This window comes from Monopterus albus, unplaced genomic scaffold (assembly GCF_001952655.1).
Source record: "Monopterus albus unplaced genomic scaffold, M_albus_1.0 scaffold1.1, whole genome shotgun sequence".
NCBI lineage: Eukaryota > Metazoa > Chordata > Actinopteri > Synbranchiformes > Synbranchidae > Monopterus > Monopterus albus.
This window is the reverse complement of record NW_018127881.1, coordinates 6,168,287-6,182,890: the sequence shown is the minus strand read 5'-3', so window position 1 is coordinate 6,182,890 and position 14,604 is coordinate 6,168,287. Positions and strand designations below refer to the sequence as shown.

Here is a 14,604-nt window from a genome sequence, read left to right as displayed (position 1 = left end):
CAAAAAAAATTCGTATTTTATATGAGAGTGTGGGGGGTGGGCAAACAATGCAATGCTGGCTGTAGAGTGCCTTGTCACTGATAACATTATGGGCCCCTGGTGAATATGATGCACGAACCCTTTTTGCCCTTTAGCAGTTGTCACAAATCTGATGTGTGGTAAATCCCCCACATAACTGGGAGCAGACTTCACAGTGCTTACAGAGGAATATAGCTGTAAGGAAAAACAGTGCACCTGAGCAGCCTTGGGAAGTAAAACAACATTAATTGGATTTGGGGAAGTCATCCTTACTAAAGGGACACTACTCTGACAGTATGACAGCAAAGAGCATGAATCATTATAACCCTACTGTGTCATATAAGGCGACCTCTACCAATAACCACCACTACTTACATTTGTTGACAACATGGAGCCGAGAGCTGTAGTTGTGGGTAATTAGGCAAAAAATGTTCACGCTAGATAAAGGACAGTCACAATAAACGGTTCCATCCATTCTATCCTGCAAGAATGAGCATAATTACACACACATTTTGCATTTATCTTTCAGAAAAGCAATGGATGCTAACCATTGCCACCTGGAACTGGCATATGGGCTGGCGCCCTCTTAGGGTAATGGGCGGGGAGGAGTCGGACTGTCTGTCGACCACTGGGTCATCGGTAACCAGCAGCTGGGAGGCCGCCCTTTCAACACATCAACAAATCTTGTTTTAATTAGCTCACCCGCCTATTTCCTCCCAACACTCCCCAAAGTCCTCCATCAAACCTCCCTCAGCTGGTTTACAGGCTCACCATCCTTCCTTTTCCTGCCTTCACACCCAGGACTAGCTTCAGCTTCTGAGCTTCACACCCACAGCTCTGCAAACACACACACACATACACACACTGGCTGTACTATAAATGAGACTGACAATTGACTTTGAGAAAGCTTGTATCTCATTGATTTTTGTATGGTGCCTCACTGATATAGTATCTTATTAGCTTTGGAAACGCCACTGATATGGTCATCGCTAAAGATCCATTTCCTTGGTGCCTGTCATAATCACAGGTGGGAAAGCTCTCCCAGGCTTTGTTATTATGTTCAGTCTGGCTCTTTCCATTGTTTAAAGAAGTTCAATAAGTGAACCAGAGGTTTACTGTATTGATCAGAGCCACTGTATGCACTTTAATGAGAGCACAAGCCTGTTATCATAATATATTTCAAGCCATACAAGCCAGTTACAACACATGTTGCCGAAGGGTTTATTCCAACTTGGTTACATGATAAATATGTCTAATGCTAATTATTGCATGATTATTTGTCCCATATGAAATTAAGTGTAGTTTAACCTGTTTAAACATACTAGGGTGCCATTAGCAAATAGCTAATTACTTGTACAATATTCCAAAGTGATATTTCCCCTTTAGACTCCCAATTCATTTTACAAGAGTAAGCTTCAAATTTTTCAAATGCTGGAAATCTCATTAAGAAATAAGCCTCTTCATTCACACACCGGTTCTTTATCAGAATGATCCCAGTGCTCATCCCTCCCTTTGAATACTTTATGAAGTTGTGATGGGGTCGCGCTGATAGTGTGGCTAGGTCCCACTGACTCTGGAGGCTGCTAACATACAAATCAGTCTAGACCTGGGAAGACTGGCCTTCGATGTTTGCCATTCTCAGGTGACTGATATGATCCAACCATCAGTGAACTACCAGCACAGCCTGCTGGTGCTCCAGTCCCTCTGGTCCACAGCAGCTCTCTCTCTCATCCACAGGGCTACCATATGGACACCTATTATAGGCACTGCTTAATTACCTATCAAAAACATTACAGTGCACTTGACGGAGGGCTAGCAGAAGGCGAGAGGGAGAAAAAAGACAGAGAGCGAAAAGAGCAGGCGTAAAAAAGAGTGAGAGATGGGAGAGAGAAATGAGAAAGTGGAGCTGAGAGATTGATAGAGAAGATGAGCCATGCATCTGTGTAGCTGAATTTGAATAGATGGAGACAGACATGGGGGAGTGGAGGAATAGCCTTGCAGTGCAGATGTGGAGAGCAATGTTCTAGGCAGCATCCTTTTGTGTCTAGTGCTTACAAACACACCCAACCAGGGGGTGAGGGGTGTCCTGGCATAGGGAGGCTATGAATTCCTTGGAATTGATGCTCCCTGCCATAGAGGATGAAGTTAAAGATGTGCAGTGCTCACGTTTGACCCTCTCTTCACTCTCCGTTCCCAAACCCCCACTCTTCTTTCTCAAACCTACAAACTCCCTACCTCATTCCCTCGCACCCCCAGCACACGGTTATCTGTTCTGTGTGTCACATGGCCCACCCTTAGCAGCCATACACCAAAATAATTAGCATTTCCAGTCAGACGGACTGCTGGTTAGAGGGGGGTTTGATGCATTCAGCTACAAGGTCTGTGCTGTAAATGTCAACCTCCATCACTCTGTTTCAGGCCAAAAAAAATCTGCTGTATAAGGTAATATTGATTTCTTTTTGCTAACGCATTGGCTCTTTGTATTTATAATAAATAGTCAACTGTCTCATTTCAGGACTTCAGTATTTCGGACCCTTGGGGTTCCAAAGGTGTGGCCATTTTCATTTCTGAAAGTAAATGTCACATACCAGGTTAATAACGTAAATGTCACATACACTTATACTGGATTAACCCGTTGTGTCTTTTAGTTTTCTGTGCATTGCAATGTAGAAATAGTCTGCACCATAATCTTTAATTCAATCTTGTGTCTTATATATTTGGAAAACCCATATACAGTAAAAGGATGGGGTTTTTTGTGCTTGTGCATCTGCTATTTAAATTGTTACTGTGTTTTAAAGGTTACTAAACAAAGACTCTATATGCAGTGTATATAAACTGATAAGAAGTGAGTGGGCAGTGCATTTCCTAAAAGAACCAGAGCTAAATGCCAAAACTAGGCATGAAAACAAATCTAACAATAAGAGCTAAAACTAAAACTGGGTCGGAACCCTAATGTTTGCCCCCACTAATAACTGAAACCTCAAACACACTTTTTAGTGGTGGTCTTTTGATTTTGGTAGTAGAACTATATCTAAGATTTAACATCCGCTGGTTATATATGATAGGAACACTAAGTTTGTGTTTGTTGTTTTTCAGCATATACAGCAGCTGTGTTAGATGCAGTTTTAACACGTCTGCCGAAACAGGAGATTATTGTGGGCTCATATCAAATCCAAAGTTATTTAAGATATTCTGTAATATGGAAAACATACAAAAGCTGTACATTGTCAACAGCCAGTGCTTCAAATCTGTTTTCTTACATCTACATTACAACTTATAACGCTGGTGAAGTGTCATCAACCCCCTTGTTGATGGCAGGCACTTTGCCATTTGCAGTTTTGATTTCACATACAAAACCATTTGCTGTATTACCACGAGACATAAATCAATATTAATTTTGTCTCTTGTAGCTTGAAGCTGCCCTCCACAATCCTGTTCACTGTGCATTGTTGGGCTTCTCTGCTGCGAGCACCTCCTTACCTCAAGGCTACCTCTGGGTAAGTAACATACACACACATTCAAATAACTGAAACCAATGAGAAAGAAAATAATGCATATTTTATAGTTACTGATAATTTCAGTTTTAAACACAATTACCATGACCATGTAAATGTCCTTTTTATTTAAGAAAAAAAGAGAATATAAAATGTATCTCAAGGCAAAGAATGGGACATGCACCATTCTTTTCTGTAAGACATTTACTGTATAAAATCTAGTCATAGGTGACTGCTGCAGAGTGTTTTATGATGAGTGGCAAATCGTGCCACCAGTCTATCACACCACAGTTCTCCAAATTAAGCTAGGGAACTTAGCTAGATCTAGAAAGAGGGCGAAACTCACACAAACAATGATTCAGAGAATCTGCTATTAATCTTTAAGTTTCGATCTTTGTTTCCACTCCTTTCTGCAGAAGGTGGGCAATTTATCAGGCAATCTTCTTTTGACCTTATAGGTGGCAGAAAAATCAAGTGTAGGCCCTGGCCTCAAAGTACAGCTGAGATTCTCAGACTGCTTTTTGCTTTTGTGGTGCTATTCTAAAGAGGACTGGATACTGCCAGAAATGTGGAAAAGGACATATGGTGGAGCCAGCATTTAGAGCTTTGTGATATCTGTGTGTGCAGGAGCAGAGGCCACTTTGACCTGATATTACAAATGACTTAAATGCCCCGGACCCTGTCCTCCCACACTGTTTTGGGGAGCAAATGTTGCTTGCCTATATGCTGTGTGTTACACTGGTAAAGGGTCAGTGAGTGAAGGTTAGGCTGAAAGCGTCAGGTTAAAAGGTTTCCATTTCTGTACACCTGCATGTGTTCATTAACAATAAGCCGCAATTGCTTCAGCAGTTGCTGTATCTGTAGCAGCGTGGATAGTCCAGATCAAGTCATGAGTCTTCAACATAAAGTGCAAGTCAAAATCCAAGTCTTGCAAGTCTTTCGTAGGCGTATCAAGAGGGTGGCCAGGGTTGGCACCGGCCACCCCAGAATCTAATTGGCCGCCCTTGGTGCCACCTTTGCAAGAGTCAAAATTACCCTAACCCTCCCCTGCTGGGAGTAAATAAGGAGCGCAGCCAAAGTTAGCTAAAGAAAGCTGTGTGTTGTTTATTATTTTGTAAAGCTAGGGGTTATATTTACTTTTCACATATATTTCAAATGTGCCACCCCTCTCTGAATCTATGCCCCAGCCTGGCCGCCCCATTCAAAATGTTCTAGATCCATCCCCGAGGTCTCTGATTGCAGATTATCAAAATGACTGAAAATGCAATTGGACACATTCTTTTCATAGCTACATCAATGTTTTACACATATTTTAGACCAAGTCCTTTAATTTAATAGCTTTAATAATTAGATATGAAATGTGTGTGACCACCGAAGTCTGTCCTGCTTATTTTTTTTATTGTTCTAGGACATTACCAGGTTAGAATTTGATACTTGATGGTTACCAGTTTTAAAGTTGAATTTTTAGAGTCCAGTGTAAAGGAAGTCAAGCTGAAGTAAATTTCAAACCCCACATTTCTGCAGCATGGCCAACCTGAACCCAGTGTCTGTCTGCTAGCAGTCTTTATCATTTCCAAGAAGTTAGCTTTACCTCAAAGGGAATAAGAGAATGGATCTTAGGGAAGGACAATGTTACAGTAGATGTTTACTGAGATGGAATATTACTCAGTAAACAATGAAAATTCACCTCTTTATGGAATTATTATTGCATTTTTGTATTTATAGCCATTTTAAATTGTTGGAATACTTGGGTGCACATATTTAATTTCAGTAACTTGAACTATAACTCACTTGTCACCTGTGAAGACCCAAGGACTGTGGCTCCTCTATATTGAATGCTATCTGTAAGGAAGTCTTTAAAAACACATGAGGTCATCCAGAAGGTCTTTCACTGAAGAGCCACGATGCTTAGCAACTAGTTTTGGTAAGGATGGCATTAAAAACTCAAGAGATTTTGAAGTGTTTGAAACCAGTGTTGCAAACAGGACAAGCTGCTCCTGGAGTACTAAGCACATCTGAACTTTATCTAACACAGTGAAAGTTACAAACTGCACTGGAGCGGGTACCTGTGAGTGTTAATGGATAGAAACATGTAAACCAGTGCAATTTTATCAGGCCCAGTTAGCTGCCACGATATTGTGAATGGCTGCAACTCAGCCACACTCACATTGCAATTGGGAAGTCATTTTGGATATGTGAATGCAAGATTACAGCAGCATTACACTGTTGTCTTTGTGTAACTCTGATTACATCAACACTGAATGGGACAGTACATTACTTGAAACAGCAGCTAACCCCAGACTAGCCATCTTGCTGCTTAAGTACAGTACGGATGAGTTTTAAAGTAAGTGACTGTGTAGCCTATGTGTTTAATTAACGTTACGGATCCGGGGACTTATATTAACAGGTCGGCTGATTTAGTGATAATTGCGAGTTTGTAAAACCAGACCTAAAAGGACTCTACTGCTCAGTACGACATGTAACTAAAGCAAAAAAAAACAAACAAAAAAAAAAAAACTGGTATCCATTAAAAATAATTGTTAAGGCCTGAAGATTGAGCAAGAATAATTATCAGCTGAGCGTTCCCACCGCCAGCTGGTTCTACCTCCCTGACAGGCTTGTCAAATAAGGAATGACACTAATCATGTTAAAGCGAGATGGGCTATAGGGATTTCTGTGTGCTTTGATCAAAATAATGACATTGTGTCTGTTCAGCATGATGCCCCAATGTTTTCCTGTTTGCCTTCACCTTCCTTGTCCCACTTTTCCCAACACCCTACTTCTCATTTTTAGAGGAAGCTTTCGTTAACTCTGCCCTTATGTTTCTAGTCTTGTGCACTCGTTCACAACTTGAGCAGTCCAGGAAAGAGGCAGAGATGGAGAACTTGAAATTCATCATTTTCAGAGTTCATCGACAAACAAGTGACCCATTGTTCTGGCTTCTTTTTGAGGCAAATACAACTGAGCAAAGTGTGCTGCCCTGACTGTTCTCCCCACACTTCCTCACTGCACCCAGAGCAAACTAATTAATGTTAGCAGAGCATTTGCTGTTTGGGAAGGTGCTGCTTCTCCCACGCTGACAGAATGAAGCTGTCCAGGGCACAGCTCCAGATATCTAGTTCCCCAAACAAGTAGTGATGACTTTGTCAAGACGGGACAGTATCTGCACTGGATATCTGGGTAGAATTCAGTCAGAAAGAAAGAGAGTGTTCTGCTAACAGGGATAGTGGTGATGGTGGTGGATGGAAGGGTTAAGGAGGTACAGATGGACATGTGTATGTACGATGTAGTGAAGTCTGGGGGAAGGGAGCCTTGCCTCTGGCTTTGGTTACACAGTCACTTGAAGCTGTGGTCTTCAGGCTCCTTGCTGCAAGATAAGTCCCTATCTTCTTTTCACCCTGTGCAACAGACCATTTTTTGTTCTGGCTCATTGTCAAGAACCCAAAGAATTGCTCCTGTCCAGATTCTGCACGCTGATACAAATCAAACAAATGATTGCATGCAAATAAGGGTAAGCGTGTAGGAGAAGAGCTAAGGACTATATTTAGCTCATGTCACATTCACACAAGGTGATTTCATATAGAGAATAAATCTCCACTGTCTAGCAGCAAGCAGCCAAGCTTCTTTTCCAAAAAGAACATTATATTTTGTCTTGACATCCACCTAGGCCTAACACAGGAGTAATGAATTAAATCATATTGAAAACCCACAGCAACACTTTAATTGTTTGCGAATGGGAGCAATGCCACCATAATTGGAATTGCATCAAAGATAGGTTGGGGGGCTCCTGCTGTCTTTGTTTTCTCAGCATTGGCATTGACAGGCTTACACAGGGGCCAATATAAATGGGGTACATAGAAAATCAAGCCTCTATTGAGGCAGACACTCAGCCTGCGGGCTGGGAGTCGCCTCGGGAAGCTTGTTGTGATTGGTGGACCATTTTCTGATAACATCTGAGGTTGCTTTCTTGTTTGTTAGGGAGGTTTTTCACAACTTGATGCTGTTCAGAGAGGGAGAGACGTCTATAGGTGTTGACTGGTAGAAACCTAGTCCAGATTGATCTACGGCAGACTTCCAGCTTTCAGCACTCTGTTGTGTACTTCACTGGTACTGAGAGTCCTGTCTTCAAGTGCTCAGTTTGACCTTGGAAATCATGTTAAACTCAAATGTCTGTTTAATTAATTGAAAATGATTTTATTGACTCTAGCATTAAATCAGCTACTTGCACTTCATTAAAAATAAAGCAACTCAGAGGCTTTTAAGAACTTGCGACAGCCTCTCTGTTCTATGCTGATGAAAAAGATTGCAACGCTTTAAGAACGGTTTGATGCTTTAAAGATGGCATTGTGAATCCATTACATAATGTGTTTAAAATTAAAGTGAGGGAGAACTACAAAGTGCATGGCCTGAAAGGATAACTGATTTGAACTTTTTTAAATTAAATTGCTGACAGGTTTAAAGGATAAGGCTGGTCATTTCTAAGTTAACAGTATTTTTGACACTCCCCATACAGAGGCTAAAACCAACAATGAATTGTTTCTTTTCACAGTTAATATCCATGAGTGTGTCAGTCCTGGATCTCCTTACTCGTCTGTGCCATAGACCTCCCTTGTTGCTAAAAAACTACTAAATACACATCAGTGAAACACACCACATCATTAGTAAACCCCAGACCTGAGCGTGAGGAGCCAGCGGAAGGTAAACAAAGCGGAGAGCTTGTTCAAAATCTCACACATGCACAGTTGACACTGAATCGCGCTAACCTCAGGAAATTATGGCCTCTCTGAGACTTTGGGGCAACAGCGGTGTGTTTCCCTGATGTGTTTTTAATTGATTTTGAACAACAACGGCGGTCTACGGCACAGGCAAACAAGCTATTCCAGGGCTGACAGCTGACATACATTAACCATGAGTAGAGACAAGTCACTGTCAGTTTTAGTCTCTGTATGAACATTGCTGAAAATACTATTAATGTAGAAAATATCCTTTAAGAGAATGTTTAACAAATGACACATTATCCTCTGGCCTCCACAGTTCGATCCAGACAGTGAACACAAATTGCAAGCATGATCTAAGGGAACCTGGCCTGGTTCTGCTCTCTGCTCTTCCTATCTCTCTTTTTTCTCTATTCCAGCAGAATAGTTTATTACCTGTGTCATCATGATTCAGTCGACTGGTACATCCTAACATGGGGTCTTGACCTTTTTCAACCAAGTCTTTTTCTCCCTACAGGTGGCTAGTGGAGGAGTAGGTTCTGAGGGGCACATAGAGATATTTTCTCTCAACAGGCCCACACCAAGAGCTGTAAAGAGCCTGCAGGTAGGCTCTGCTGTCCGATGTCTGGAATATGTGCCTGAACCTTTTCCATCTGAGGAAGTGGAGGCTGGAATTCACGAGGCCCCTTCGGGGATGTGCACCAACATTTGTGTTGGATTAGATAATGGCCGGTGAGAGAAAATAGAAACAAACCTTTGTGTTGCTATACAATTAAAATAAAGAAAGAAAGTAAAGATACTGGAAAACTCCTGTTGTGAAATAATATCCTGCATTGTCCTTTGTTAGTCTCCTGAAACTTCTAGTAATTTAGATTTGCTTGTCAATATGTAATCAAAACAAGAAGTTAGCACTGATACTGTACCACAACACTGTTTCATTCTTTAATTCAGCAAACCTTCTGATCCCCACTGTGTGTAATAACAGAGTGGTTTTATCTCAGTCAGCTGATTGAGGGTAAATTGGTTTATTCAGACAAAGAAAATCTTTGAATTTCATATTTTCCTATTATATTAACACTTTCATTTACAGTAGAGTTTAGTCATTTGTATAGGCCCCAAATCATAGGTGAGCATTTTGTTTATACTGACTCATTATCTTAACGTATAGTTACATTTAACAACAACAAGAAGGAACCTTTTTCATCACACTTGAGTCTCAGCTCCAGTGCTACTTAACAGTTTCGTCTCAGACAGAGAGAAATAAACAGCTCTGTGCATTTGTTATTTTGAAGAAGACAATAAGATGCAGCAAAGATCAGATGGCATTTCAAACATGAGAAAGACAGAGTGGCTGCACACACACAATGCTTTACTCCAAAGTGCACTGTTAAATCAAACTGCATGAAAACGAGGCACTCTGTCATTTCAAATGACACCCATATATCATGTTGGCTTGTGTTGCTTTCTGTTTTTCCAGCATACTGGTCTACAGCAGCGTGGACACCGCAGCACAATGCACGGTGACCCTCAGTAACCCAGAGGGCTGCCCTGTGCTGTGCCTGAGGCACTCCTCTCGGTTCCTGTTTGCAGGTCTGCAGAATGGGACTGTGATGGTTTATGGAAGAAATAACAGTGGTAAGGTGCTTCCAGGGTTGCTTTGTTTTCAGACTGATGGCTGTAGTTTATTGTTCATCGGCGGCTGTGGCTACATTCAGTGTGTGGTCTGTCGGAGGAGTGAAAGTCTGCAGTCGTAATTGGTTCATTTATTTATGTTGCATTGTGAATGATGAAAAATTACATTGAAACTAATTCAAAATGCAAAACTTATTTGGAAAGATAACACATATTTAAATTGACTACACTGATTAAAATTCTGCTTGTATAAACTTTTATGTTTTGTCAAGACAGTAAAGTCAAACTTTTTATGTGTTTGTGAATTCCAACATTTACTGTGTGTGCTAGTTCCTAGCCATGCATTGCAATCACGAGCAGAATGTTTTAATTTCACAACAGATTACATTTCCAGTAGTTTGCAGGTTATTTATTGATACGAGGTCATCTGTTGTGCACTGTCTCTTTTGCCTTTATATTTAGTTGGCATGCTGGCCTCCCTCCTGTTCTGGTCATTTACACCAAGCTTCTGTATGCTGATTAAATATTACTATTCACACTTTGTGTATTCAAAAAAAAAAAAAAAGGATGGGAGAAAAGCTCTGGATGTGGAATGTGCTCCAGCACCAGCACCATGTACATCGTCCTTCATGTCAGCTTATAATGACAGTATTTTTCAAGACAAAGCAAAGAAATTTGGCTTGGTATGATGATGACACCCCCCCACCCCTGCAGTGTTACAGAAGGATAAAATTGGCATGGCCTTGTTTGGTGGAGGGGACAAGAGGGACATTTACAAGACTGAATTTTGAAAAGGTGGAAAAATGACCTTTATTACATGCCAAGCAATTAACCTGTGGAAGTCAGAAGGCATTGTGAGGCTATTCCACTCTGAAAGGCAGAAATAAACAACTCAAAATGTTAATTAAATGGCTGGGTGCGCTCCCTTCTCTAATTTTGCTTCAATAAGGAATAGCAAAGGAATCGCTTATGTAATTCACTTTATAGTGTGCGTTTGTAGTAGCAGCAACGTGTGCCCTGTGATTAGAACTCAAAGAAAAAAGTCAGCTTCATTTTCCCAATGATGAAGCAAAAAAGAGAGAAAAGAAGTGGAGATAAAGAAGTTCCAAAGTGGATGAAAGCGTACACCAGACTTATTAGCATGTGGGTGGAAGGGTGACAAAAACTGTGCTGCACAGTGTGGAGGTCCGCAGTCTTTATTTAGTCAGCCTGTAGGTCATATTCTCTCACATGGTTGTTGTTTGGTTTGGTTTTTTTGAAAGAAAACAGGCCTCCACTGTCAGCTCTTCCCACTGTTGCTCTTGTAAAAGCTCAGCCATATTAAATGGCTTTAAGAGTATCTTCTCAGTACACACCCTGCAAACGTACTGCGGTACAAGTGGTACCATAGGAATTGAATTGAATTTCCTTCCTCAATATGACAGTGGGACATTGGTCATGAGTTTATTAATATAACTGTAGGCTAGCTGGGATTATTGCCGGTAATTGTGAGGGTTCCTTCACATCCTTGTGATAGCTCATTGTGGTGCTTATTTTTAGATGACCTTTGGGACCCTGGCTCCTACAGATGTGTAAACCTGGGCTCAGAACCAGTGCGGACACTGTTAGTGTTAGATGACTCGGTGTGGGCAAGCTGCGGAAACTCCGTCACAGTCATGGACATCTCCAGCCTCTCCACTCAGGTAAATAACTAAAATCATTGCTGGCCTCATACTGTTTCAGTTTACCTTGTTGCTTAAAAATACACAGGTAAGCATCTTTTTGTCACAGAAAAAAACACTTTCATTTCAACACATTCTCGGGATTGTGAATTATTTGTCTGAATACTCCTGAATAAAACTCATTAGAAAGAATGTTCTCACTTCCTGCTTGTTAAATGTAGTAGTGATACTGTTGATCCATCCGATGCACTGTTGAACATTTTTAAACTTGAATCATTTATTGATATTTTATTTGATGTCTTATTTGATTATGATAATAGTATGCTACATGTATGTCCATCCTTTTAGCATTCTTGCTCTATAGGCTCAAGACAATGAAATCACTTATGCTGTATGTCTTTTCTTAAAATATATATGTGTATATATATGTATATTTCTTATTCAGTCATCATAACACGCATTGGTGTTTGGTGGGGGTTTGTTCCTTAGTTGTTATTAACTTAGTTTTTCCACTGTTTGCTTTATCTCTTTATTTCTATACGTTAGATTATGGAATGTACACTGACCGGCCAGTTACACCTGTACAAATGTACAATGCATTTCAGTACAACACATCCACTTTAACATCTGTTTTTATGAAACAATGTTTCAGTTTTTGGTGAAATCACCATAAATGTATAAATTTGGTGGTGTTGTGCTGGACTACGTTACATTCAGAGCTGTTCCTATTATTTTGATCCTCTCATGTATGTAGCTGGGGAGGACAAAGATGCAGACACCTCTGAATGTAATGTAGTGCAGTACAATGCCACCTTTAACTATGACCTCAATAATAAACCATTCATTAAATTTATATATTTATGACAATTTCACCAAAACAAACATTTGGAGCTTCATAAACACAGATGTTAAGGTGCAAGTGTTGTATTGAAGTGCACACAGTTGTACAGTTGTGACTATTAAAGTGGCCGGTGAATGTATCTGTTTTCTGTTTATATATACGTACATTTATCAGTGAAAATAGAAAAAGATTAGATGTTTTTCCCTTTATGGAAATAACTAGAGCTGAAAGGAAGTAATTCAGGTTACCATGATATATGGCATATATTGCAAAAAGGCATTCCAGTATAGGTTAAATGTTTTTAATGTACAGTGTTCTTACATTTATGCTGTTATACACAACAATATAACATTTTTGCATATTTGCATTTTTCATTTATTGTTTTTATACTGTTTTATACAATTTAACAAAACTTATCATATGTAGAAATTCAAAACCTAGATAAGCCAGCTACAGAATGTGTTAAAAATATTTTTGTTGCATTTCTTCCATCCATATTTACAAGGTCAAACATTGTATGAAGTTCTAAATGGATGGGTTCATAAGTGAAACTGCTAGACAAGGTGTTTTCTTATGTGTTTGCGTTATTGTCGTTTTGCAGCTTTGAGGAAAATTTCCTCTCCTTTCATTTTTTGAAAAGATTTATGCGTACAGCCTTAGAGAGCCAGCATTCTAATCTGTGATGCCATCAAGATTTACAGCCTGGAGCTGGTGCATGGACAACGAAGCCTTTGTAGATTCACATAGTGTATGTTGGATCTCCCACACACAAATAAGCCTCATTTTTCTGCAGCACCCTCAGCCCTGAGTTATGGTACAGGAATGCACACCATTATCTCCAGAATTTCATCCTGGGTGTTGTCTCTGTCATGCTTTCCCTTTTTGTGTAGTCATTTCCAAGGTGTTCATCTGTACTGTGTGTCACTAGAGACGTAAAGGGGGGACAAGTTCTCTGGCTCTAGTAAAAAAAAAAGTAATGAATGACAGAAAACAAAATCTTCTGGGTAATGTTAATATACTATTTGGATGCTGAACTGCAAACCATTACCATTTAATTATAGCTCCCGGATGTGAGTGTGTGTAGCTGTATAAATGTGTAGAAGGGTTTTTGTTGAAAAGGAGCATGTGTGCTAAGCAAACCTCCTCTGGATAAATAAATGTTGGTGACATACACTATAATGAGAACATGCTGAAGCTGAACAACCAAACAAACTAAAACATTAACAATAAACTAAATGCACATGTTTAATCATATAAATGTTTTCAATTTTATATGCAAATGAGCTATATTTCCGGAAAAACAAAAAAGAAATAGGAAAGTAATGGATGTACAACCTTTAACTACTTATTTTATTTGGAGCCAAATGCTCTGGTTGATCTTATGCCAAACATAAAAGCTGCAGATATACAACATGCAGCCATATACTGGGGGCAAACTTGGAAATTTAGTTTTGAGTTATGTAAAATAAAAGTTAAAGATCCATATAATCAGGCAAGACCTGATAGAGATAACAGATACACACATACAACGAAATTTTAGATGTTTAGATGATCTAGGGATGTCTGCTTTCATTCCTTCAGCCTAGTTCTCCAGAGACACAGACATAATTAGTTGAATGGCCACGTAGTGGAAGCACAGTTCTGATGTACGGTATCCCCCACAGAGCTTAACAGGTCAGGCCTGGTTACTTCCTTGCTAACCTTGCCTTCTTCACTAATGTGGACTCAAGAGGGCTGACCACATCAACTGCAGTGCAATGCCATGATCTGGAGAAGAAATACCGGTCACCTGTAGCAAAAGAAATAATTTGGAGCAAGACTAGAGGGTGATATTCACTTCTCTCCATTCCACTGTTTTCTCCACTTGCTGCACTTTTGAATCATGTATCTGTGACTTGGTAGCCTGTCTCTTGTGGCGCCGCTGATCCCCGCACCCTGTTGCTTGACATGCGTGTCTTTTTAAATCTTCACGGTTGATCCCTTGATAAAGTTATTATAGTTTAAATGTAACATTTTACATCTGTTTTGGATAAACATGGCTGTATAGTGTTGAAATTGCAATGAGAAAAGATCATTACCGCTTAAAAAGTGTGTGTACTCTCAGCTTTGTAATAGCTGATTGTATATATTCCACCCCAGTGGGGATAGATGAAAATTATAGTGCTAACAAAACCTCAACAATACAATGGCTGTGAGGGGAGAGAGGCAAATACAGCTGGAGTGTGAGGCTTGAGAAGTGGTTT

General features: G+C 40.0%; 1 protein-coding gene across 1 annotated transcript in view; it reads left to right on the top strand.

Moving 5' to 3' along the window:
* The window catches only part of LOC109955477 (rho guanine nucleotide exchange factor 10-like protein), a 77,586-nt gene that overhangs the window by 51,900 nt on the left and 11,082 nt on the right, over positions 1 to 14,604 (top strand). Inside the window, exons 14-17 of the mRNA XM_020591703.1 lie at positions 3,429 to 3,515; positions 8,745 to 8,959; positions 9,705 to 9,862; positions 11,399 to 11,541. Coding sequence (XP_020447359.1) covers positions 3,429 to 3,515; positions 8,745 to 8,959; positions 9,705 to 9,862; positions 11,399 to 11,541 — 603 coding nt within the window. The remainder of the gene's footprint in view (positions 1 to 3,428; positions 3,516 to 8,744; positions 8,960 to 9,704; positions 9,863 to 11,398; positions 11,542 to 14,604) is intronic.